The sequence below is a fragment of the Lepidochelys kempii genome, chromosome 16 (assembly GCF_965140285.1).
Source record: "Lepidochelys kempii isolate rLepKem1 chromosome 16, rLepKem1.hap1, whole genome shotgun sequence".
Lineage (NCBI taxonomy): Eukaryota > Metazoa > Chordata > Testudines > Cheloniidae > Lepidochelys > Lepidochelys kempii.
Window position 1 is genome coordinate 19,258,231 of NC_136395.1, and position 27,383 is coordinate 19,285,613.

At 45.5% G+C, this 27,383-nt stretch overlaps 2 protein-coding genes across 2 annotated transcripts in view; one reads left to right on the forward strand and one right to left on the reverse strand.

Annotated features, from left to right (window-relative positions):
* Nucleotides 1-27,383, forward strand: part of GFI1B (growth factor independent 1B transcriptional repressor) — a 528,613-nt gene that overhangs the window by 221,161 nt on the left and 280,069 nt on the right. The gene's annotated exons all lie outside the window — the stretch shown is intronic.
* DDX31 (DEAD-box helicase 31) overlaps nt 581-27,383 on the reverse strand; it is a 75,329-nt gene continuing 48,526 nt past the window's right edge. The window contains exons 19-20 of the mRNA XM_073313841.2: nt 23,946-24,126; nt 581-5,948 (exon numbers count right to left, since the gene is read on the reverse strand). Of these exons, the coding sequence (XP_073169942.2) occupies nt 5,801-5,948; nt 23,946-24,126 (329 nt within the window). The 3' untranslated portion in view covers nt 581-5,800. The remainder of the gene's footprint in view (nt 5,949-23,945; nt 24,127-27,383) is intronic.

Sequence of the window (27,383 nt, forward strand, 5' to 3'; positions counted from 1 at the left end):
ATTACTACAGCGAGGGACGCTGGGAAAGGGGGGGGGACCAGGCTGGGCCAGGGATCTCCATGTAAATGGCAACGATGGAGAGATCTCGGGGAGGATGGGGTGGTGGAAAAAGCCTTCGAAGAAATAACACCCAGAATCTCCCAGGCCTAAGGAACGCCAGATCCAGAGCTGACCCTGTTTCTATTTATTTTGTTTTGTATTCTTCCTGACAGTATGTCAGCATTGTTATAATTTTGCAAAATGCACAGCAACTAATTAAGTCAAGCAGCCCCCTTGCCTTTGTGGAGGGTGCTGTTTCTTTGCATCTGAATGGTGGGGTTTGGTAAATCCCCGGCTCTGGATGGGAGGGATTGTCCCCAGCTCAGGGTTAATGAAGTGGGAAAGGAGTCTCTCAGAGCAGCATGCAAACAAAACCCCCCATGCAACAAACCCAGTCCAAAATCCTACATGGATTGACTTAAACCCAGGGGATAAGTGCTTTAAATTAATCTCATTGAATAAGAATGAGGCCAAACAACACTCTTTAAAATCATATTAAAAATCTATCAAAGGACAACTTGCACTGGGTGCGCTTTTCATTTTGTGAGAGTGAAGGCAGAGAAAATACAGCAACCTTTCTTACATTTACCCAGTAGGAATGTAAATCAAAGACATTCTCCAATATTTAATTGTCCTTGTACCTCTTAGCAGATTGCATCTCTTACATTAATGAAGGACAAGCTTCCCTACAAGTTTAGAATGGCAATATTTAAATTTGTTTTGCTAATTCACACCTGGAAGAAGCTGGAAACCTCCATGGTAAAGTGGATTTTAACCAGCCTATTAAAATATTAACTAGCATAGTGTTTGTGCTAAAATTACTGCAGTAGGAGAAACCAAGGCTACAGTCCAAAAGAAATATCAAGCTTAGGGAATAGGAACTGACCAAACTAGAGTCCTTCTGGTAAAGAAAGTGGAGAGGTGTTGAACGTTAGAGCTGTTTCCTTAAGGGAGCTTTAATAGTCACAGTAAAAGAAACAGTTAATTTTTTAAAATCACAATTTAGTGAAAACACCACACTGAGTATATGCCCTTTATAATAATGAAGTATATTTCCCATGTAAATAGCACCTTCTGTAAGAGGATCCCAACGTGCTTTGAAACCATTAAAACATTTAACCTCACACTACCCTTCTGAGGTAGGGTATTATCGTCATTTTACAAATGGAGAAACTGAGGCATTGGGCGGGGGAAGAGACTGCCCAAAGAAATCATAGAGCAAGTTTGTGTCAGAGGTGGACATAGAATTCAGCTGCATCAAGTCTTAGTTCTGTGTTTTAGCCACAAGACTATCTTTCCCCAATATACTGAAAATTGCAATGCAATGGTCCTCAGGACAGGGCCTGCTTTATTACTAGCTGTTTGTACATCATCTTGCCAAGTGCAGCTGCAATCCTGGGCTCTACTCTAAAGCAAAGAATAAAATCCCTGGAGAATTCTTAGTGGAATTAAACCTGGTGCAATGGCTTTAAAACAAAACAAAAAAACTTTTGAAATCAAATGCTGGATGAGATGCATCAGTCATGTGAAAGAAACCAGCTACAAGACTACAACTGTTCTAGTCCAAGGATTATTTTTCCCCCAAGGGCCAAGATTTTCCTTGACAAACATTTCATTAATCTTTTGCTTTCTGTTCAGAGTTTGGGTTCTGAAACATCAACAAATTAGTACAATTGTCAGGCCCACTATAAATGCAATCTAGGTTTCCAAGCACAGAAAGGATCTTTTGTCCAACTTTGTGGTCCATCTTCATTCTTTGCTCTTTCGGTTTTAAGGGAGCTGGCTGCAGGAGGAATGGATGACAAGGGGGCTAACCCCAGCTCCCATTTCGAACATGGTAAATCTGAAGCAACTCCATGAAAGTCAGTAAGATTACTCTGCATCCCAACCAGTCTATGTGAGATCAGAGTCTGGCCTACTGTTTATACTGTATAAGCAGTGATTCACTTAAGGACATATACATGCCTGTGGATCGCTAGTCTGTTCCTTTCTCAATGCAGGGACGGTCAATGATCCTTTCTAACCGTTGACTTCAGGTGTAAACAGGTGCAACCATTGTGCCAAATGCTGGAACAAGGTCACAGCCTGAGTGATCAGGCAGCAGAGTGGGGTTCTCTGCAGAGGCTGAAGGAATACCCCCCTTCCCTCCATTCCAGACCACAGATCAGCAGAATCATCACGCTGCAGTAGCTCTCCATCAAAGGTATTTACAAAGCACCTATTACCCTAGCATCTAAGCACTGAACAAATTATGCTGAAGCACGAGTCCTGAACAAATGGTGTTTCTCTCTCTGCTCCCCTGGGTTACAGAGGAATGAGAATTTGGATGGGCAGGGAAGTTTTGCTGTTTTGTTTTTGATTACAGGCATTGGCCCAGGGAAAAGGTTTTATAGCAAAGGTGTCTTCAACTTAGATCTGAACATGCTCAGCCTGATCTTCTGGAAAGGAAGCCCCAAGTGGAGCCCTACCACCAACAGCACCTCCCCCTGCCAGCATCTGAGAGGTGAAATCTGGGGCATTTCAAATATCTGCGCAGCGTAGCTGTCTTGGAGGGTCTCAGAGGCAGTCTCTGCTGGAACCAGGCCCCAGCCCAAAGGTACATTAGGAGCAGAATCTTGAATTCTCTTCTGAAGCGAATGGGGAGTCAGTGGAGATCAAAAGCACCCACGGGATGATGCACCAACTTCAGCTTTCTTGGGATGGTTCCACTTAGCCTCTGGGAGAGCATGAATTGCTAGTCTGCCCCAATTGTGCAGCACAATTGTACCAGTCCCACCCAGGCAGGGCCCTTTCTGACCTTGAAAAGAGTAGGATCTGGCCCCTTACTTGGCCCTATGCCAGACACAGACAAAGATATGGTCACTGCCCCATGGATCTTACATCTTTGGACTCATGTTTATTTAGATTGTAAGCAAGAAAGTGCAGGAGCGTTTTTTGGAATGAGAATTCCAGGCTCCATCCACACACCAGGAATAGAATTCCTTGATTGTAAGGGTATATATGAATGGAAATCTGAAGTGCAGCATATCAGAAGAGGTGGGATTAACTGAAAATTAAAAACAAAAGGCGTTATCACTTTTAAAACCAAACTCTGCTGTGAAATCAAACAAAAAGTCAATGGGACAATAAAGGCGCCCTTTAAAATTTAAAGATACAGACAAATATACAGTAGAATTATGCTGAGGTTTTCACACAACCGAGATAGAATCTCTATACCAAGAGCAACACTCAATATTTATATTGTATGATTTATATTAAATGTGGTTTAAATTTAGCTAAAGCTGCTACATCTTCCTTCCTGTATTATCTGGGCAGTAAAGTGATAAACTAGATCAGAATACAGATTCTGGGACAGACAATGCAATCAGTTCGGCTGCACAGGTGTAACTGAGAGCAGAATTTAGCTACAGATAAACCCACCCATAAATCCAGGTTTGCAGAAGGGACCTCAACATCATGATCAGATCTTGGACTTTTCTTTAACTATACATCTATTTCCTTTACCATTTTTCCTGATGATCTCCCCCACCTTCCTTCCCAGAATCACTCAGCATTAATCCGCAGCTCTCAACTAAAAGATGGTGCGGCTCACAGAGAAAAGTATACAGGTAAAAAAGCTTAATGGCTCACTGTTTCATCAAGCCCATTACATGCCCCAATAACACAGAGAGCGAAGAGATTTCCTAATGTCTGACTAACATGTGTTGTCTGGTCTTTAGTATTATAAATTCACCAATAGTCTCTATTAATTCTCATATGACAATCAGCTTGGAGAAGGTCATACTTTTCCCACCCTTCATGCACAGGATCAATTCTCCCCAAGCTTACACTTTCTGCATCACATGATGAGTCATTTTCAGCCTCAGGTTGTTTTATAAACCTGATTTCCCATTCCCTTCCACTCCCACAAATATCAGGAGGGTGGTTTCTTTATTTAATTTTAATCTAATAAATGCTGATTGCCCTCCTACTCTCTGCCCTTCAGTTTTTCCACATCCTTCTTTCTCAAAAACTACTGCTGTCAAACCAGGAAGTCGCTGTTCAGTGATCGCCCGGGAGAAGGGAAGAATTATTCTTGACAAAATACACACTTTTGGACTGATTGCTCTCCTTCTGCAACACGAGACCCAACTCACTGTTACTCCGCATCGTGTGTCATCACTTATCTCAGTGCCAAGTGGATACCATGCTGATTCGGGCAAATTTTAACCCCACTTTGCACTGCTGTGAATTCAGTTTCATATACGTTCTTATCCCACCCTCCTTGCTGTTCTATCTGAGCCCCTTACGGTCGTGCATTAGGCGACATGACTAACATCTGTCATGTGTAGTTTGTTCTCTCTCTCTCATCCTCTCCCCAGGGGAGAATGGTGTGTGCAGTGGAGCGCACTGTTTTGGTAGGGTTTGTGTTTTGGTTCGCGTTTATTTTGTTTTTTAGCATGTGTGTTTGCTCTGTCCTTTTCTTAGAGAAGGCAGACTGACGCCATGAGCCTTGCACTCAGAGCGGAAGGTGGTGAAGTTTGTGAAGGTCCGTAGTTCCAGTGGGAAACTCATTCTGCAATCTCAGACCAGGCCTTGAGAAAGCACCATCTCCTGCACAGAATGACGACCCAACAGAATCCTGGCCCGACTGACATCACGGGGAGTTTTGCTATTGCCTTCAAAGGGCCTAGGATTTCGTTCCAAGTGCAAGGCAATCATGAATGGGCCCAATCACAGCCTCTCTCAGATCACACCACAAAGAACTCCCAGGAGTCCCCTCCCTCCTGGGTTCAGATGAGGAATAAAATAAATAAAGGAAGGAAGAAATTCCAGCTGTTGGGTCTTTCCACTTCAAAGGCAAACAGGGGAACACAAGGAGACAAATCAATTAGCCTACAATATACTCCTGAAAAGGAGAAGAAAATAAATAAATAAGCTTGACCGATGCCAGGAACAGCTAAAGTCAATGTGCTTTTCAGAATAAGCAACAAGGCGCGCTTCAAAATGATGGTATCATTAAGTGTTAGAAATGCTCCTCTCAGACTTTTCTGTGCTGAGAAGCAAGACATTACATGTGGCTAAATCCTGAAGGATTCAGGGACAAATCTTACCTATAAATTTTGCCCGAGACAGGAGTAGGGAATAGAGCATTTGGTCCTTTGTCTATTTACATACAATCTTGTTCCTAAGTGATTGGGAGTTTTGCCATTCACTTCAATGCCATTGAGATCTGGCCCAAATGCCACAGTTTGTTCAGGTCAGACTAAGGCTTGCATACTAGCTAACCTTAGAATAAGCAACTAAGGTAGTAATGCCCACTGCAATACTTCAGCTTTCTCTATTAAAAAAAATTAAACAATTGGTTCCTATAGACCTTTTAAACATCATAATCACCCCAATGAACTCCGCTCCTATCTTAACCCATTTGATGGTCACTTTATATTTTGGTGGTTGCACATTTCCCCCTACACTTCATGTGACTGCTCCAAATTTTCTTTACAAAAACAATGGTCATGGCTTAACACTGCAAAACTTAGAAACTTTGTGCATCTTCATGAAGCTGCGTTTATTTGCAACGGAGCAATCTTGACTGAGAACAGGACATGTTTGATTTCAGCCCCATTCAGGTCTTCTGGAGGCTCAGCTCTCTGAGGGTTTAGCCTTTTAAAAATTCTGTTAAATTCTGGTGCACCTCAGTTTGCGTTGCATGTCCCTTTGCCTTCTGCCCCATGCATTCTCCAGAACTAGTTTCTGCAGCAAAGGGCTGGAAACTCCCAGTTCAGGTCAGCATTTTCTGGTTGCCAGGTTTTCCATGTTTTTTCTTTCTCTTGACCTTGGATACACCAGAGTCCATCCCACTAGAGTATTCAGATCGCAAGATTTCAGCCAGGCGGCGTTTGCCTTGGGTTTTCCTGCGAAGGTCAGGCCTGAAAAGAAGAGAGCAAAGAGAAGGAGTTTACATTTCTTTCCTTTTGAAATCCAGTTTGGTGGGTTACTTATTCTACAGCTGTGCAAGTGACATTTGTGCATTAGCAGCTTCCTCTCCTTGATGCCTGTTTTTAAATTCTGTCTCATGCAGAATTAGATATTGTTGTGACAGGTTTTTCATAAAAGTGGCAAAATATCATGCCATTTTTAAAAGGGAGCCTTTGTTCTGAACAAATGCTCTGGCGGGGGGAGGGTGGGAGGGTGTGTGTGTGCTGACGGCTGATGAAGTGTGTGACACAGCAGTTTTCAAATAAAAAAAACCCCCAGCCTTAAGACACTGAGCAATGAAAATATTTTATAACAGAACTAAACCCTGTGCTAAAAAAACAAATACCCCAACCCAAGACAATTATTTCTGCCAGTAGCCTGCAAACAACACATACAACTTGTCGACTTTTGTGGCAGATACGGCAATTGCCTGCAATAGCCTGGAAAAACCTTCTTGAACTAAGTTTAAGTATCTTTGGAGTCCACTGTATGAGATACAAAGGTTCTGTATTATTGTGGGCCTGGCTGACCAAAGGACTGTACTGAACAATGCAGCAGACAAGAATGGTCTTTTGGGGTAATACGTATGAAGTGGGTTTCCTGAGAAATATCTAGGGGGACGTGAATACAAATTCCTGGCCTCCTCCCCAGGTATGCAAAACCCCAGCCTTTTGAAGCTATGCCCTGAGGAAGGGACCATATGGATTATCTATTCCTGGAATAGGAAGATCAAGTTGTATAAGGGAAAAGTATGCATGAGTCTGCTTGTTCTGAGCTATCGCTGTTATGAACTTGTAAACACAAGGGTTTGAAGGATTGACTCCTATCAGAGCACCCGCAGGAGTTGGCAGGCAGGGTGATCTCGAGTAAGTTTATTAGCATGTGACTAGGCTCTTTTATTCTTTTAGTACTTTTTCTCTTTGATTCTTCCACCTTAAGAATACATGTGCTTGCTGTGTGGTAACTTATACATGAGGGCAATTCTGGCCTCTGAAGAGAGCCACCGACGCTGGCCTGTTTAGGCTCTCTGGCTTGTGGGCAAATAACACAGTGTAGGTACGGAATTGTGCAGCCTGGAAAAACCCCAGTCAGGAAGAAGAGAGATGCAGGTCTCCCCCAAGAGAGGTGATGGCTGATGAGCCAGACCTCTGAGGGGGAAGACAGGTACAGTTGCCTGGAATTGTGACAGCTTCCGCACCGGAGTCTGTTGCAAAGACAACTGTATTCTGACTGGCTGCTACATTCCAAAATGGATCTTCTAGTGGTTCTATAGGAGAGGTGGGCAAACTACGGCCTGCGGGACCAGCCTGCCCGGCCCCTGAGCTCCTGGTCCAGGAGGCTAGCCCCCAGCCCCTTCCCCCACAGCCACGCCAATGCGCAGGCAGCGGGGCTGCGAACTCCTGCCACTCTGAGAGGCATGGTGAGGGGACGGCACACGCGCGGCGGTGAAAACAGTTGGGTAGGTAGGGGATCCTGGGGGGCAGGCAGGGAGCAGTGGGTGGTTAGGGGCGGGGGTCTCCGGGGGGCAGGCAGAGGACAGGGGGCGGTTGGATGGGGTGGAGATTCTGGAGTGGTCACGGGTTGGGGAACGGGGGGGGGGTTGGATAGGGGGTGGGATGGGGGGGCAGTCAGGGGACAAGGAGTAAGGGGGGGTTGGATGGGTCGGGGGTTCTCAGGGGGACAGTCAGGGGGTGGGAAGGGGGAGGGGGCGAATAGAGGGAGGGGGCCAGGCTGTTTGGCAGGCACAGCCTTCCCTACCCAGCCCTCGGGCCAAAAAGTTTGCCCACCCCTGTTCTATAGGCTCTGCCACAAGGTCCTGGTCTGTGACTTTGGGCAAGTCACCTCCCCTCTTGGGGCTTCTGTTTACCCTCCCAGCCTTTAGGCTGTCTTGTCTGTTTAGAGTGTAAGTTCTTCAGTGCAGGAGCCATCACTCACTATGGATCTGCACAGTGCCCAGCACAGTGGAGCCCCAGCTCTGGTAGGTGCCTGTAGGTGCTATAGTGATATAAGTAATAAATAGCAATAATGGATCTCAGAGCCCATTGCAAAGCAGGTAAGAATGTATCTGCTCTTCTACATGAGGTGATGGTAGACAACAAACGCCCTGAGCATGCTCTAGCAGTGATATTCATTCATATACACGGGTATGCACTAGACTAGAGCGTTAGAAACCACAGGCGTTTGGTCTTGCATTTTGTGTTATATTGTCTACCAAGTGCCAGGTCATTTAGCAGAGGGGGAAACTGAGGCACAGAGGTGAAATGACCCACCCAAAGTCACATAATGAGTTGGGGAACAGCCAGGAATAGAACCGAGGAGTCTTGACACACAGTCACCTACTTTTATTTAGGTAGTAATTTTAGTCACCACTTACTTATTTAAGTGAGTTTCTCAACATATGATGAAGTTTCAGACGGACACTTTCATTGCGTCTTCAAGCACTTACGACAGTAATTTGAGGGTTACTGGCCAACAAATAAGTTTACTTAACAACACAGAACTATTTGCTGCTGAGGACAAGTAATCTATCAGTAGCTGCCAGGCTGAATTTCAGCTCAGCAGGGAGGTTGTACACCACTTTATTATCAATCAGGTGAAATCACTGCCCAATTAGTAAATCAATACCCCCTGCTACAGTGATCAGCTGTAGAGGGAGAGGCAGGGAATGGGGATGCAGGAGAGGAAAGGCTGCTTCCTGTAACCAGTGCCACAAATCGATGGAGCTGTGCTGTGGAACCTACACTAATCATGGCTGACTTAGCTCTCGTCCCCAAACGCCCCCACTCTACTTGTGCTACATTGATGACATCTTCATCATCTGGACCCATGGAAAAGAAGCCCTTGAGGAATTCCACCACGATTTCAACAATTTCCATCCCACCATCAACCTCAGCCTAGACCAATCCACACAAGCGGTCCATTTCCTGGACACTAATGTACTAATAAGCGATGGTCACATAAACAACCCCCTATACTGAGCGCTATACTTCCCTACATTCCTCCAGCTTCCATCCAGGACACACCACACGATGATCCATTGTCTACAGCCAAGCTCTAAGATACAACCGCATTTGCTCCAATCCCTCAGACAGAGACAAACACCTACAAGATCTCTATCAAGCTACAATACCCACCTGCTGAAGTGAAAAAACTATTGACAGAGCCAGAAGAGTACCCAGAAGTTACCTACATATTGAATCTATTTCCCCATGTTAAGTATCCTCACACCTTCTTGTCAACTGTTGAAATTGGCCATCTTGATGATCACTACAGAAGTTTTTTTTTCTCCTGCTGATAATAGCTCATCTTAATTAATTAGCTTCTTACTCCACCTTTTCATGTTCTCTTTATGTATGTATATATCTATCTTCTTACTATATGTTCCATTCTATGCAGCCGATGAAGGGGGCTATAGCCCATGAAAGCTTATGCTCTAATAAATTGGTTAGTCTCTAAGGTGCCACAAGTCCTCCTGTTCTTCTTGCGGATACAGACTAACACGGCTGCTCCTCTGAAACCTAAGACAAATATAGCGTTGCTGTTGGTGTCGGGACCCTATTGAAACAAGAGGTGAAAGAGTCCTAGGCAGTAGTAATAATCTATAGCAATAGTAAATTTGGAAGGTCAGGATCACCGGGCCAGATTCTGATCTCAGTTACACCAGAGTAAAATCCGGAAACTCCACTGACTTCTGAGTTACTGTAGATCTCTAGGGTCTCGTCTACAGATGACCACAGTGAGGAAGGATGGCTTTGTGGTTATGACACTGGGCTGTGGGCTCAGTGTCATAACCACAAAGATCTGAGATCTGAATTCAGTCCTTGACTCTGTCACACACTTGCTGTGCAACGCTGGGCAAGTCACTTAATTTCACTGTGCCTCAGCTCCCTCAGCTGCAAAACAGGGATGATAACATGCCCCCTGCCACTCCACACCCTGTTGTACAGCCACATTCATGAAGGTTTGTGGGGCCCCCAGATACTATGGTAAGGGGCTCTGCAGAAAGGCTTACAAATGCATAACACAGCTGTAGGACAGATAGAACCTAACCATGTCCCCATAACTGGGGGACTGTCCAAGGTTTCTTTCTGTGATCCAGCACCTAGACATGACAGGCTCTTGAGCCCTAACCAGGACTCATGATGGGCAGAGAAATCCACAGCCTGTTAAATTCTTCCTTCCAGAAGAGCCATTCCAAAAGCAGCCCTCCACGTCTGAGGTAGAGTTCTGCAAACCCAGGTAACTTAGGGGCACTGGTAGGAAAAAGGTTTCTCAACACACAGTCCCAGCCCGACTCTGAAATGCCAAGATTTTAGCACAGTTCAGAGGAGGAGCAAACATTTAAATGGATACAAAAAGCCAATCTTCTCTTTCATTAGATGGAGTAAAATATGAAAGGGTCAGAAAAAGTCAAAGTTCAGGGCACAAGATAGACACTAAATGTCAGGGGTTAGGAAGAAACTTCCCCTATAAGCAAGTCATTCCATTAACTTTTCCACTGCATGCATCCAATGAAGTGAGCTGTAGCTCATGAAAGCTTATGCTCAAATAAATTGGTTAGTCTCTAAGGTGCCACAAGTCCTCCTTTTCTTCTTGCAGATACAGACTAACACAGCTGCTACTCTGAAACATTCCATTAACTGTTCATTATGGGGTTCCTTGTACTGTATTCTGAAGCATTTGGACCTGGCTGCCATCAGAGGCAGGATGCCGTTCATGATGGACTATGGGCCTGGTCCAGTCCGGCAATTCCTATGTTCCTACCGATGAAGTGAGCTGTAGCTCACGAAAGCTCATGCTCAAATAAACTGGTTAGTCTCTAAGGTGCCACAAGTCCTCCTTTTCTTTTTGTGAATACAGACTAACACGGCTGTTACTCTGAAATATGTTCCTACTGTATCAGATCTTTGCAGCGTCTGGACTCCGGCGAAGAATTACCTAAAGCAATATTGGATCAGAGGCACTAACAGGGACAGATGTCAAGAGCACACTCCATCTACATTTCAGGGGCACCGTTACACCCTGATTTCTAGTGCCAGGCCCATTAAAGGTCTACGCATTGCTCTGGGATACACAGCTAGAAACTTGGCACCCTCTACCCAGAGACAGCCCTGGTTCCTGTTCTTTCTTGTCAGAAATCTAGAAGATGTTTTTAGTGTTGCCAGGTGACAGGTAAGATCAAAGTCCCCCTGGAGTCCCTCTAATCACTTCATTAAGAGGGTGGGGACAAAGCTGTGTTTGTGCAGTGGGGCAGGGGTGGGGGGACAAGGTGGGGAGAGAGAGATAGAAGCCAGTAATTGCGTGGTGTCATTTGGGGAATAAACCTCCACACTGGTAGGAATAAGAGACCACACTTAAAGCTGCCTGCGCACACCTGTAATTAAATTGCAGCCTTGGAGAACAGGGCACCAGGAGCCTCTGAAGAGAGACAATTACGGGAGCAGAGGAAACAGCCTAAAATGATTTGTTTTATCCTGAGCAAAGATGAAGGCGGCCGGATGCGGCCAGTTTGCAAAAGAGGAAAAAGCTCAGCACTCCTGGGGAAAAAATAACCTGGAGTCATCTGACTCACATTAAGTACAACAGGCGATTTCTACATCACGCTGAATACAAAACCAGGCTAGTATCCAGAGGGGCTTATCAGTGTAAGAAGCTGGCAGCCAGGTCAACCTCAACCACACCCCCCGCCCCCGGCACAAAACATTTCTGAGGTCTCTGTAAAGTGCCAAGTGCTGGAGTGTGAATTCAGGAGGACATCCCCATCCCTACCTCTTGGTTTCTCTTTCCAAAAGAGAGACAGACAATGTAGAACTGACACAACAGAAAATAAATGGAAAAGTGATGGGGCCTGGCAGGAAAAAAAAGACAAGAGAAAAGAACATACTAGAGTGGAAAAATGAGGCAATTTGCTCTTTTTCTTCCCAGTATTCACTATTCTTAAAAATAACAGTTTCCTCCCATCCCCACCTTGTCCCACAATCCGAGTCACCACCCCAGAATGCTATCGCTATGCAGGAGGTCAGGCAGCTCCTAAATGCAGACTGACCAGGAAGGGATGGTGGTGCCTTTCCCAACAACCTCTCCTCCCCTCAAAGCAAAATGCAATGCCTGTTCTTGGACTTGTATCTTCCAAGCACCATCCTTTAGCCTAGCTGCTCTGAAGCCTGTAGCACCATTGCGTGGTGCAAGAAATATAACCCACACTTTGAGAACGCCAGCAGACCGTACCAGGCATGAATCACCACTTTCACACTGTCTTGGGCGCTTGATGGCTTTGCTAGTGCAGTGGACTCAAATGTTTATCACCTTCTAGACTCCAAGACAACTGATGGTAAAATGCAGAGGGAAAGGAAAACCAGGGAAACATTCAACATAAAATGACGTGTGACACAGGGGGAAGGGATAGCTCAGTTGTTTTGAGCATTGGCCTGCTAAACCCAGGGTTGTCAGTTCCTTGAGGGGGCCATTTAGGCATCTGGGGCAAAAATTGGGGATTGGTCCTGCTTTGAGCAGGGGATTGGACTAGATGACCTCCTGAGGTCCCTTCCAACCCTGATATTCTATGACAGCCAAGATCCAAAACAAGACTAGAGCTACTGATGCTTTGCACCAAACCAAGTTTCGGAACATTTCAGATGCTGAGACCTTCTGGACAACTGAGAGGAAGAAACAGAAGTGAGACAAACACCCAGAAACTGTTCTGCTTCTCTATAATTTCTGTTTTTTATCTGCCCATTTGAAGCGATCATCTGCTCCTGAGATTTGTTCTCAGTCTCCAAGTCATAAGATCCACCTGTGACATCACGAAGTAGAAAAAAATATGGATCAAGTCAGTCAGTCTTGGGAATTCAACAAGAGAACTAAGATGATGCGAGTTTAAAGAAGAATGATTCCCCCCCCCCTCAATGTTCTCCATGATGCATTGTTTCTCATTCCCAACCAAGGCTTTGGCTGGTCCAAACACAAGATAAAAAGGGAATACCAAACTGAACAGAGGTTTCATGGCTGTTGTACAGATTCTTTCCCCCCAGCCCCCCGGTTTAAAGAATCATTATTGTTTTGCACAACAGAGAGACTAATTCTTAGTAGTGCTGCCAGTGTGCTCCCTGAAAGACATCCACCATGGCGGAGTCACCTGGAACACGGTGACAACATGCACACCTCTTTTGGGTTTAGAACCTTCTGATTTACCGTGCGATCTCTTTATTCAAGAAGTGTTCTGGGGACGTAAAGCATTTAGAGAAATGGCAGAGGAGCTGAAGTCCAAATGCTGGTGTCTGGGGGATATGACTGTGATGCAGATATGAGAACATTTTGGTGGTTCAGAGTTCAGATAAATGGGATCCTATTGGAAGCACAGTAATGGATGGATAAAATTAAAAGATGAGAGGGAAAAGGACTTTAGGAGAGGTTTGCAAAGGGTTGTCATTTTATTGTTTATTATTTTTATTATGGTATCATCAACAATATGCTCAATTGTTTTTTTCATTGTATATCTGGAGCAGTGGTTCTCAATCTATTTACCATTGTGGGCCACATATGCAGCTCTCTATGTGTTATATGGCATACATTCACACAATAAATATACTACCTGTATGGCCCTGAGGATGTCACATGTGACGCAGCTGTGTGCTGACTGGGTTGCAAATGGACCGCAAGCCGTGGGTTGAGAACCACTAGTCTAGGAGTACCTAGCACAACTGGGTCCTGATTCTTGACAGAGAGCGCTAGACGTTACTGCTGTCCATTTACTCGTTGGAACACACAATTCCTGCTCCCAAAATATTTACTAAACTATAAGTAAATTTATAATCTAAGATTATAATTTTGGGGTGGGATTTTCGAAAGAACTAAAACAAAGCACAAGTCCCATGGGACTGAATGAGACTTGTGCTCCCAAACCTTCTAGGCATTTTTGAAAATCCCACTGTAGCTTTCTGAACTCAGTGGAACATTAACTCCACACTTTGCTTTGCTCTCACTGAACCCTGGAGTAGTAAATTCTGTAGTAACTCTAGTGTTCCCTATTTGGTTCTAAAACTTGTGCATCAAAGTCCTGAATATCCAACAGAGAAGGCTACTTCTGTCAGATTCAATTTGCTAGAATATGCAAAATACGCTCATGGTTTGAGAATATCAAACATTCATTGTTGGAAAGGACTAAGAGACACAGACAGAAAAAAAATCTGAAGCTATCCTTAATTTGCACACTAAAATTCTAACATGCTATGTTTCACTGATACTTTTGTTTAATTGAAGAGCTGTGCAGAACACTCATCTTGGATTCAAAAACTCCTATGTGCTGGATTAGTTCAAAGGCACATATTTGGGAGAATACTCTTGTTTTGGGGCCATAATGAGAAATCTGATAACTCCAAGAAATCCTTCTGATAATATCTTTATCGCCCCTTAACTGTGAACAAGCTCATTCTCAGCGATCTTTGTTCAGCATGGCCTGCTCTTTCTTTGTCTTCAGCTGTGTGAAACCCTTGTGCAATGCAATGCAACAAGTCCTAATGACCTTTAACCAACACGTGTAGGTTGTAACAACCCAAGGAGTTCCCAGAATTGCGCCAGGTTTAGAAAGCATATTGAGTTCTGATGCACAGACCTAGAACTCATGGTGTGTCTTTGGAGAAGAACTGAGCGGCCCGTATAATTTATCAGAGAACATTTCAATGTGGATCACGCCATCAATCTGCTTGACAGCATCTCCAACAGCTAATTCCATCCTGCGGCTGAATCTGTGCCAGGCAACAGGGCTGGGATACCTATGGGCCAAGGCTGATGCAACACCTGCTTTTTTACCTATCGTGTTGGACGAGCCATCTGCAGCCAACGCAACCCAGGCTTTTGGGGGCAAAGAATTCATCAACGGTGCCGCGTGCCTTTCGACACGTCAACAGATGGCCTACATACAATGTCATCGGTTGATGCAAACAAGCTTGGTAAGATGAAGGGAAAAGATCACTGGATGACACGGAGCATCGACTGTTGCTCTGCTGCAGAAAACGTTAACCAATAAAGAACCCAACCGTAGAATTATCTAGGTCGATCACACTATAGCTACACAGAAGAGAACGGACAGATCTCTCACTTACCAACCACCCACTGTTCATCTCCCTGTGGAGACAGGATGAAAAATGAAACTGGAGAGCTGTTCACCCCACAGCACCCTGGCCTATGTCTACTCACTCCCTTGGCCTAACAGGCAGAAGAGACTCTTCAAATAGAGAAAGGTGTTCAATTCCAGCACTGGTCATTGCGATTTTCTGGCTCTACCTGCTTGCCTTAGAACATTGCAAAGCCAAAAGATGGAGCAAAGATTCTGTATTGTGGCTTTGGTGGGATAAGACAGGCATTCAAAGAGAACCTTCTCTGCCTTGCATGCATATGATGGATATAAAGCATACTCTGCTCTCAGGACAAACCTTCTGGTAGCACCATGATGCTGGTAAAAGGACTTGCCTGTTTCGCTTGAAATACCGTGTGGAACTACTGTGCATTTGTCTCTATTGACTAGCTCCTCTTCTCCCGGCCATTCCTCCTGCATTTTTTGGATCAACTTTGAATTTCTGAGTGTGGTTCCAGCCCTTCTCTTGTATCTAACATTTGGCCCTGTTTGCCTTTTTGCAGAGCAGACCGTCCATCAACCAAACTGAGTGAAATCCCTCAATGGGCAAAACTCCAGATTTGCCTTTGACTAATTAAGTGATATTAAGGAAGCTGTAAATGCCACACAAAAATTGGCAGGCAAGCTGCTTCTAATGATTAGATTATTGCTTCATAGGGAGATACAGCTGCAGCCTTGCTATGAGAGCCCTTTTGTTAGAGGAGTCAGTCTTTTCAAGGTTGTCAATGCCAAAGAAAAGTTCAAAGATGTCACACCAAGGATACCAAAAAAAAAAAAAAAGGGTACCAGTTTGCATCCCATTCTGCTCCCCACCCCTGCATCTCCAGCAGTGCCTGGGTGTGGGGCGGTTGTGAGAGTCTGCTGTCTAGCAATCAGGAGAAGGATATGATTTGGGGTATAACTTATCACTCCAAGGAGCGTTAGTATAACTGACCACTAAGTAGTCCATGTCAAAGTGCTCATCAGATGAACAAGCATAGCCATGTCACTACTTAGAGGAGGGGAGACAGAGGAGAGACCAGCTGATCAATGTTCCGCAGCAATGGTGATGTACATGGGCACAGGCATTTTCACCACTGTCTCATCTAATTCTGAGAAGGCTTTCATGACACTGTGGGATAAAACACCTGAGCCCAGTCTGTGCTAATGCTTTCATCTCTGGTAGCAATGCTGCATCTGTACCTGTGCTGAGAAACAGGTACTAATTTTCCTAATGTAGACAAAGCCATATGGCCCGAACCACTGAGGTGCTGAACACCCATAGCTCACTTTGAAGTCAATGGGAGTGGAGGGAACTGAGCACACCCTCCGATCTGGGCCCTTAGTGGGGAAGGAAAACGTAACAGACCGATTCACCATCCAACTGGCCAGAGTGCTACGCACCTTACAGACCTGCAAGTCTGACCTCTACACTAAAAAGCTGGTCATCTAAAGAAGAGCTTTTAAACCTTTCTATCTAGCTAGCTACTTAGACAGCCCCACTGTAATACCTACGTGCATCAAACTCATGAATGCATTTATCCTTACATCACCTCAGAGGGATTATCATCTTCATTTTTCTGATGGGGAACAGGGGCACAGAGAGATGAAGTGACTTGACTTAGCAAGGTCATACAGGGAGTCTGCGGCACAGCTGGAACCCCAGCCCAGTGTCTTAACTACAAGGCCATACCTCTTCCCTTTCCCTGAAGCAACAATTAATGGACATTGCCAAAGGCCCTGGTGATGTCACTTTGCTCAATGTGTTTTAGAACCATTAATTAAATTAAGCCTCATAAAGACCCCTGTGAGGCAGGTAACACAGACGAGTAGGCTGATCGGGTAAGTCCTATGTTCTTTATAACTCTTCATTTGTTACTTTATGTTCTATTCCTTATTTTAACATCCCCTTTCCTCCCCTCCCAGAAAAGAGACAATATTCAAACATCAGCCTTTAATGTTAAAGGGAATCACTGTAATTGACTTAGAAGCTGGTGGTTCCCGAGATTTTTTGGTGCTTTTGTAACTGAAAAATGGCTTCAGAGAAGCAGAGAATTCCCAGTCCAGCTTGGCAATCAAGCAGCAGCACTCCCCATCCTGATTATCTCACGTACAGCCCCTCACACAGAGAAAATAACTGAATGGATCTGGAACAGCATTCAGACACAAAGGACCATGGGAACTGCCAGACTGGATCAGACCTGAGGTTCATCTAGTTCAGTGTACTGTCTCAGAGTGTGGCCAGCACCAGCTGCTTCAGAGGAAGGTGTAAGAACCCCTCGATAGACAGATGGGGTGTAATCTGTCCCCGCCCCTCCGCCCATAAAGGGTCTCATCCAGATCCCCAATAGAGATTGGCTTAAACCCTAAAATGTTAGGTATTTTCCCCTTCCAAAACTTTTTTTTTTTTTTGGCTGCATTAATTACAACTCTAGCTATTCTTGTTAACCTATAAACATCCAATCTTTCTTTCAAGCTCAGTAAGTTTGTGACCACAATGACATCATGTGGCAAGGAGTTCCACTGTCGTTGACAGAAGAGAGAAAACTGCCAGCTCCTCCTACACAACTGCTAAATAAACGCTGCATTTCAACCTTCTAAGAAGATCCTGAGTGATTATTTTAATATAAACATGCTATCTTCCGAATGAAGTCTTGCAAAGAACGGTACTGTTAAGGGGCTATTCAGTTTATACCCAAACAGTTTATGAAGAGTACTAGCAAGCATAAGAGACAGAGAAAACAAACGTGTGTATTCAGGATAGAAAGGGTGTGATTCAGAGTTTCAGCATTTACAACAAAACAAATTCCTGGCTGCCATGGTGTCCGTTTTTGGCTTTTCTACCTGGACTTTCTAAGGGTGATTAAGGAAGGATGTTTGAAAAAATGAAAAAAAAAAACAACAACTTGGTCTTTGTCCGTTTAATGACCTCCAGCCCCGGCATTTTATTTCTCTATTTCTTTCTTTTTCTCTGAGCTGTTTGCTCTTTATTCTCCATGCAGGTGGTGAGAGATGGGGCTTTGGTTTGCAGACTACTAAAAAGATATCGGGTGTTTGGACACAATGTGTAATTACCATATGACAACCGACGCTTGCAGTATCACGTGATAAATGCTATGAAGAAGAAAGTCTGTTCCATGGCTGTGCTGCTATTATTTCAAGCCTGCATTTTACAAGTAATTAAAAAAAAAATCGCAGGCCAAATTCTGATCTCAGTTACACCAGTGTAAATCCAGAGTAACTCTACAGAAATTAAGAGAGTTACTCTGGATTTACACTGATGTAACTGAGAGCAGAATTTGAACCCATATTCACTATTCTTTTCACTATAAATTCTAACATAGTCTCTCTCTCTCTCTCTCTCATACACACAGAGAGAAAGTTAATTAAAAAACAAGGCTCTGCACAGAACAACAATCGTTGTACAGGGCAACTCTGGTTACTTTGTGGACTCTTTATTTTCCAGCTGCCCCAAGTTTGAAATCTGGAGTCTGAGCCGTGACCGGCCTGTGCAAAGCCTGCTCACTTTCCCTGACCTGCAATTATACAAATCCATGTACACATGAGCGTTCAAGTCACTCTTACGCCATTTGTTCTAATGCCTCCCCACTGCCTCATGCTACCTACTGTATCTTCAGCCTGTCTGTACTCTAATGGGGTAGGAGGCTTGGGGAGGAGGAATGCCACCTAAAGAGGCACATAACAACAGAAAAAGTAGCTGTAACAGACTAGCAACATCACAGGAACAGAGAGAGGCATTGTCAGGGGCCGAGTAATCCTGTGACACACTGCTGTCAGTCATCACTTGGCTCCCTGCTGGGCCAGCAAGACATCAAAGCCCGCCCCATACCATCTTACATGCTCTTTATCGGCTAAGCAGGCTATTCTTCCCTAAATAAAGCCCTGTTAAATCCCTGGCTCACAAGGGCATTCCCGTCCTGTTGCCCATCTGCTGGCAAGGGTCAGCTGAAGCAGGAGGCAGAGCCCGGGCCTATCCCCGGTGGCTTCTCAAAGCAAGGACAATGCTGTCTCCAACTCTCGCGCCCCGCCGCCCCCCGCATCTCTTTCCCCTCCCCCCTTGCCTTTTCCAGGGTCTGTGCATGAGCTGGAGATGTCACAGGCCTATAAACCATTATGCGGAGTAGTACTTTAAATGCATGGCAAATGGTTGCTAATACGAGTTTGCAGCAACCATTACACAGAAAGAGTCCAACAGACATTTATTAACGAAAAGAGACTTTCTTCCTTTTAAACACACAGCTACATTTTAGTGGCAAGCGATTACTGGGAGCAAGTCCTCTGCTCTGGCTACTGAGCAGGACCGTGGCGCCCGTATTGCCTCATTTCCGAGCAGAAAGGCCTTCATTTGTGTGGGAGCAACTGGAACACCAACCGTCTGATTTTCAGAGGTGCCGAGCACCCACAACATTACAAGTTAATGAGTGCTATGGGGGCTCAGCGCTGCTGAAAACCAAGCCCACCGTGTCTAAGGTTGGTCACACAAGAACCAAGACAGCCCACATTAGGCCCTGTCTACACACAAAAGTTGCCCCACTTTTACTGTACTGGTACGAATCCCCTAGTGTGGATACAGCAGTACTGGTGTAAAGGAGCTTACAGCTTATGCTGTAAGGGAAGGGGAATAAGCTATTAAAGGCATAAAACAGTTGGGGGAAAAATCACTCCCCTAACCAACATAAATATACCAGTACAAGAACTGTGTACAGATCAGGCCTTTGCAGACTTTTTCGGGAAGAACGGGCTTTGTGTGCGGCAGACTGCAGGGGTGGGAATGCATAAAGCACTGGATGAGCCAGAGCTGCCTGGGTCTGATCAAACACAAATTGCAGCCAGCTCTCTAAAAAGCAGGGGTGGCTGTTCCATCCTTCCCCAGTCTGGCAGACAAATTCAACCTTCACCAGCAAACCGAGGAGAGACTTCATCAGCCCAGTCTGCGTTACAGGATGAGACCCGCAACTAAACCCAGAGGTAACGCAACAGGTCTGTGCAACTCTGGATTTGCTGACAAACAACTATCGGTCTATTTATTAACAGTGAGTCATTTGGATTGATTCAAACCCGCTGAACGTTTGGAGCGTTTGAAGCCCTGGTTGTAGTTCAACCACTAAACCTTGTCTGCACCAGCATTTTCCTTAATTTCCTGCAGGCACACGAGCACCAATGAGGCACTGCCTGTAGTCGGAACGGTGGGATTGCTAGTGTAATGGTAAAGAGGCAAATCCCGAAAGAAGAGGAACTGCAGAAGTGCAGATGCAGGGCACCTCTGGGGATCTAGGGATCTGGCCCAAGAACACGGTTAGTTGCAAGTGACAAGTAACATTTTGCGACCATCAGATTTATAAAGTACTTTACAAACATTAATTAAGCCTCACAACTGTCTCACCAGCATCATCCTCATTTGACCAGCTGTGATACGGAGAAGCTAAGGTCAACAGTTTCAAATCTGGGGGGCTAGATTCTCAGATGGTGTAAATGGGCATAATTCCCAAGGCTTCCAATGATGCTGGGCCTATTGACACCAGCTAGGTGCCTGGCCCTGGGTACCTAAAATCAGACACCCAAATTTGTATGAAACCATTTCAGCGGCCTGATTTTCAGAGCTGAATTCACTGGGTATTGTGACTCGGACAATCAGAGCTGTTGTTTATGTGCCTAATGTTGGAAATGTGAGCTTTGGTGACACGCCCAAGGCCGCACGGTAGCAGATAAGGGAACAGAACATCTAGGAGTTCTGAATTCCATTCTTCTGCTTTGACGATGACGATGTGTTACTTACACTGCGGTAGTGCTGAGAAGCCAGTAGTAATGCTAGGTGCTGTGCAAACATGTAGAATCACACAATATCAGGGTTGGAAAGGACCTCAGGAGGTCACGGCCCCTGCCCAGAAGAGCTTACAGTCTAGGTTTAAGACGAGAGGTAGATCTGACAAACAGATGGGCGGAACGGAACGCAAGGCAACAATGCGATGAGAGTGATAAGCCACGGTTGCAGCACACCTACTGCCTACCCACCGTCAAGTGTTTTGTAGGTCTCGGTGGGTTCTGCGGAGAGACGTCAGGGAGGATAATGCCTTGCAGATGAAGTGAGCTCCTTGCATGCGTAAGGGACAGTGCATGGGGGAAAGCACCAACCCCACTTGTAGGGAAATCTGACAAATAGGCAATCAGTGTAGGCATCACCGGCAGAGCGCAGGTGGGAGTTTACATTTCTGTAGCACAGAAGAGAGGATAAATGGGATGAGAATACGCCATGAAAGGCCTTAAAAGTGAAGACTAGTTGTTGGTGCTTGTTGTGGTGGAAAAAGGGGAGCCAGCGGAGGGCGCAAAGAGAGGGTGCTACGGTCTCAAAGCGAGTCAGGAAAACCCTTTCTGCAGCAGCAACTGCATTTGCCGAGGCCAGAGAGGAGGAGGCTGCCGTGATATCGATGGTCGCTAATGCAGCCTCACTGCTAATGAACAGGAGAGTCGCTACTTAAAAAATTTAAAGTGAAAGCGTTCATCTCCTCACCATGCCTTCGATGCCAGTGCTTCCCCATCCAACGCGGAATACCAGCCATGAGAGACTGCATTAAACTAGGTCAGGGAGAGGCTACAGCAGAATTGTTTCTGAGCGTGTGGGAAAATCATGGTCTCAGCTTCTGAATACCCAGAGGGCCAGCCTGGGAAGGTGTATTGTGGAACACAGTATTTGCACGGTATAAGAAGTAACATGCAAAGCAAAGCAAAGCACTCTGCTGACTTGGGGATACTCTTCAGGAATCAATTCAAGTGAAAACAATTATCTCTTGCAAACATTTAGTGTGAAGGGCCATGTCCCAGAGAACATACCTCCAGGAGGGAGAAGGATGTAGTGGGACAGGATGGTTCTCAACCTGCGGCCCACAGGCTGTTTGCGGCCCAATCAGCAAAGAGCTGCGGCCCATGTGACATCCTCAGGGCCATACAGGTAGTATTGGGTGGAGCCCACAATGGTAAATAAGTTGAGAACCATCGCTCCAGGAGGTGCTAGAGCATGGCAGCGATGGGAGACGGACTAACTGTCAATGGGAGAGAAAGATTCCAAGCTGTGAAATGTGTCACGTTCTGCACTGTGTCCTGGAATGTTCACAGCATCCTTTGTATCCCGTCCACCCTGCCTGCCCCTCTGCCCCCTGACACACACACTTCTGGCAGGTTGATTTCCTCCTCACATGAATTCTTCAAAGGGGAGAGAAAAAACTCCCTATCAAACCATGACCTTCCTGTTCAAAAGGCCTACTGGAGATGGTGTTTTCACAGAGGTAATAAGTGCCCAGAAGATAGAAATAGAACAACTGCAGCAAACTCAGAGCTACCGGATGCAGAGTTGCTGATCCACACAGGAGCATCTTCATGCTTCTAAACTGAACTCAGAAAAGGTGATATTTACTGGAAGCCAAAATACACGGTAATTAAAAAAAATTATTATTATTATTATTTTTTTAAGACTGAGCTCCCACTCAAACACCCAGTTTAGCTGTGTTTAGTAATAAAGCATATCAAAATAACACTTAGGACTAATAAAGGCTTTGGGAAAATAAACTAATTAAGTATACACTGCAATTAGCATGGCGGAAAACTGAGGCACAGTGAAATCATATAACTTGCCTAATCAAACAAACCAGTATCACAGCCAGAATTTCCCGGTTCCCCGTCCTATGTTCAGGATCATTAGATTAGCCAGCAGCATTGCTTGTATTTATGAGGTTCATTCGCTCAAACGCTGCTCTCCCTTATCTGCCCACATCCCAGGCAGTTCACCTCAGTGGCATGCCCACTCTCCCACAACAGGTTTCAAGGTCACTCTCTTGTCCAGGTCTCATGTGCAGCAGTGACATTACAGTGGGCCAGGCTACACTGATACACATCCATAGACCAGCTCCAGGTTTGCCAATGCCCTTCGGATCATGCAGCAGAAGTGAATAGCTTTGCACAGTGAACGCACAAGGATTTATTTTGGAACACAATCTGAAAGGGGGAAGCGTGTTCATTCACAGAAATAGATTAGAGAGCCAGAGACCCTAACAGGCCAAATGAAACAGCACCTCTCTCCCCCCCGCATGCTCATTAGCAGATTCGTGGGGAAACATACCACACAGCCATGCCTCAGTGCAGCTCAGCGCCAGGCAGATGTGACACGGTTATGTCTTGTAGGCAGGTGTGTATGAGAGTGCTGTCACTGTATGGCGTGTGTATGTGTCCCGAAAGGTGCTTGGCACAGAAATTCTGCCTCTTCACAGGTGGCCAGAGGACGGCCAGGAGCACAGTGTATCGTCTACTCAATGTGGGCACTCAGTAGCAGTTGAGTCGCCCTCCTCTCAGAGCAGGTAATGCTTTTCCTGAGAGCCACCCACTGCATCCCACGGTCTTGTGAGTGACTTTTGGGTAGCAAGTCATTCAGAACCCCAGGGCCTCTCCATGACCCCAGACCCCAGCACAGCTTGTAAAGAGGAGGATGGCTGTTATTAAAGCAGAAGTCAATAGGGCAAACAAAAAACGCTAGCCCTCTTGAAGTAGCTCTTTCCACTGCAAACAGAAACTATCAGGCCTTTTTCTTTTCTCTCTCCTGGGGGAGGCTCCTGACTGATTGGATGGTGGGATATTGTGTTGACAGTAGAAACAGTGGACCCAGAGGGGCAGGTGGTTTTTGTGTCCTCATCTCCATCTTTCTGCTCCTCAATTTATCCCAGTTTTCTCCCATTATTTCTCAGCCCCGTTGGTAGAAAACATTCAAACCAGGGGTAAAAACTGCATGCGCATGACGTGGCCCTGGCTCCAGAGAGCTGGACCTTCCTACCTTTTTGGTTTCAGTTTGGTTTTCTTTCCTGGACTGGCAGCCATGGAGGTGCTGAGGTTCTGAGGGGCGTCTCTCAGCCCAAAGCTCTTGGCCACATGGCCCAGGTGGAGGGATTTGATGTGGAAGATGTGCTTCAGGGTCTTGGGGTAGGTGGTGTAGGAGCGAAGGAAAGACTGCAGTGCTGCGAAGGACAGAGAGAGAGATTTTTTTTTTTAAACCTATTCCATCCTGCCTGTCTCAGCTGAAAGGATGTTGCCTAGCCATTTGTGACACCCTGGATATCAGCTCTAGGAATGGTTGGGATATTAAAAATATGTGAAGTACTAGTGCAATCCTGTAGGAGGAGGAATGTTGTGAGGAGAGAGGTCAGGAGCAGAAAAGAAACGACATGAAGATACACTAGGTTTGCACAGGTCTGCCTCTTCTAAACACTGTCCCCCTGCCCAACAGGGTGGTGGTCTTCCACCTGCTCAGGAACTGAGCTGGTGCCCTTGTCCAGTAGAAACTTTGAGAGGGGAAAAAGGGGAGGAAAGAGGAGGAAGAAGACAGGAAGGAAGTGGGATGAAGAGAGGCAGAGAAAAGGTTGTGAGGAGGGTGGGGGGCAGACTCCTCCGGTACCACAATCCCAGCAGCCAATAAATTCTTCGCCAGTCACCAGCTAGTCCCTTAGAAATACCTGAGAGACACATGGATTTTCCATTTCATCACCAGGCTGAGAACAGAGCTCATTTTTTAAAAGGGGGAAAAAAAAAAACCCCAGCAGCATGTATATTTCCTTTGAGTCTTTACCCCTCTAATGCCTTCCTCAGATCCTACTGCTCTAAGGACAAGTCTCATGAATGGCAACACTGCGAACCACACCTGAGGGGATCCCAGAATGCTAACGGCACCCACACTTCAGGCTGCAGCTTTCCTCTCTGCTACTGGGACACTCTTTGACCGACGTTCACCCCCAACTTCCAAAATCCCCTGCTTGGCTCACTAAATCTCCCATTCGTGCCTCCCACTCAGACCTGCACCTAAAGCTCCCTCTCACAGTCCCCGACAGCAGCAAGCTCTAAACTCTAACCTCCCATGCCCTTGCTTGTTGAGCCACTGGACCAGCAAGTTTGCCCACAGCTTAAATCTAATCTCTCAGCAGCAGCAGGAGCGTGGAGTTTATGAACAGTAATAAAAATGTCATTTTAACAGCTCAGCTCCTGGAAGGACCTTGGGAATCCATCAAAGCTCTGTTTACTGAGTAAAGCGAAAGCCTTTTCCCAATCGATGAGAAGAAACTCAGGTGAATCCTTTCGCACCCCTCCCCTGATTTCCTACCGGGAGTCTTTCAGGGACATCTGAACAACTAGGGACCAGTGTTTTCGGAGAGGATGCTTAACATTTCAAAGGCGCAGTCTGCTGGAGAGGCCCTCGATAAGACACCAAGAGCAATAAGGACCCAGCTTGAATGCTCTCAAAATCCCAATACTCCTCCTCTCTCTCAATAAAGCTATGGGGTCAAATTCACTCCTGCTGTAAGGTGTAACTCCCATGAAAAATTCTAAGGCAGCTGCACCCACTTGCATCAGCTCAGAATCTGGCCCACTGACTATTTCACTTCCATCCAAGCTATAAAGTCCCTTACAGCACTTAAAACGCTTGGATCCCAAGGACCTTGGGGAGCCAATCCTTTTGGAAGTAGCCTGTAATCAAACACTGGACGTTACCACTGACTTGGTGAGAAAATGCAGAAAAGGGAAACAAATGCACTGCTGGCATGGTTTCCAATGGCTTGTCTGCCATGAAGGCAAAAGCCAGCTGCAAATGTTAATTATTCATGATTCTTGGCTCGGAAGGGGAGGAAGAAGGGAGTCTATGGAAGCTAGTCAGTGATGGAAAATTTGCATATGCAAATAGTGGAACCGGAGAAGGGGGGACGGGCAGCCCTGGTTCAAGACAAACAGTGGGTGCATCATGTTTCAACATTTCATGACATTCTGTATGCATTTCCCCACAGCAGCCATCAAAAGTCATCAGCATGTAGCTCAGCAACAAGAGCGTGTGTATAGTTACACTGTGCCTGCACAGACATGGATATGTTTTGTACAGGACTCAAGCCCATTCAGTTGTTTCCTTTTGTCACAGTCTATTACAGGGAGCGTGGTCTGGAGACATGAGCAGGGCACTAGGGCCCAGGACTATTCCCAGCCCTTCTGCTGACTCTGCATGACCACTTGCAAGTCATGGAACGGTTCTCGGCCTCAGAGTTTCCTCAGCTGTAAAATGGGGATAACTGGGGACACTCACTGGAATGTCAAGAAGCCTAGTTCGTTAGGAACAAGAATTTGATCAGGAAGGAGGGCTTGGCCCTTGTGTTTGTAATCAGCTTTGAGGTACTTGGTTAAAAACCATAAAAGTACTATAGCATCAATTAAGCAATGCATAGCAACACCCATGACAGCGAGGTTTGGCTACTATACTTTGCAAGTCTCTAGCACCTTCCATCCAAGGAGCTCAAAGCACTTTAAAACATGAATGAGTTAAGCCTCCCAGGCCTCCAGAGGAGGGAGGCAAGAATTAAAGGAGAAAACAAGGCAGAGAGAGATTCTATGACATACCCAAAGTGAAAGCCAGGACCAGAACCCGAGAATTCTGACTCCCAGTTCCTTGCTCATCATCATCTTGATGCACGCCGTTTGAAATGTACAGATTAGATTAGGGTAGGAAGATCTATTACTAAGCATGATTCCTTCACTATACCCTTACTCAAGAAGCTAGCACGACATTCAGAAAATAGCCCTCTTGGCAACAGACCCAGCCATTTGTCTTACATTTAAATACAACAGCCTTGAATCCTGAATTTACATGATATATTGGGCGCATCTTCTCCCTCCCCAGCATGTACAAGATGGTGCTCTGTGGTCCTTTTCTTTATTTGTACCTTAAAACAGAATGATCTTTTCTGGCAGACATTACCATCCACAAGGAAAGTATTTCGCTTTTATGGTGGGTTTTTGTTTTGGTAAGGATGATTCAGATTGTTAATAACTCAATACACAGAGTGAATTCATAAAGAACCCTCCTCTCTTAGAAGTTAATGGGAAGTTCTGAAGAACTGAAGCCAATGGGAATTCTACTGAAGTTAGGACAGCAACGTTTAGTCCGTACCTGAGTGGGATGGGAAGAAATTGACCAGGAGGCGAAGTAGATGGAAGGAAGAAGTTAAAAGGAAAACAAACAAACAAACAAACAAACAAACAAACAATCTACTTATACATTTACCCTAGAGCATAGATGGTTCAGTTCCTTGGGTGCAGGATTGGGGTCCTCGAAAGGGCATCCAATATTAAGTTTGGGTAACACTTAGTAATTTGCCTTGGATACTGTCTTCACAACAGGTACTTTGTTTTTGCATGCACATTCTCCTGTGCCCCAGATCTGCCTTGCAGAACAGGAGGG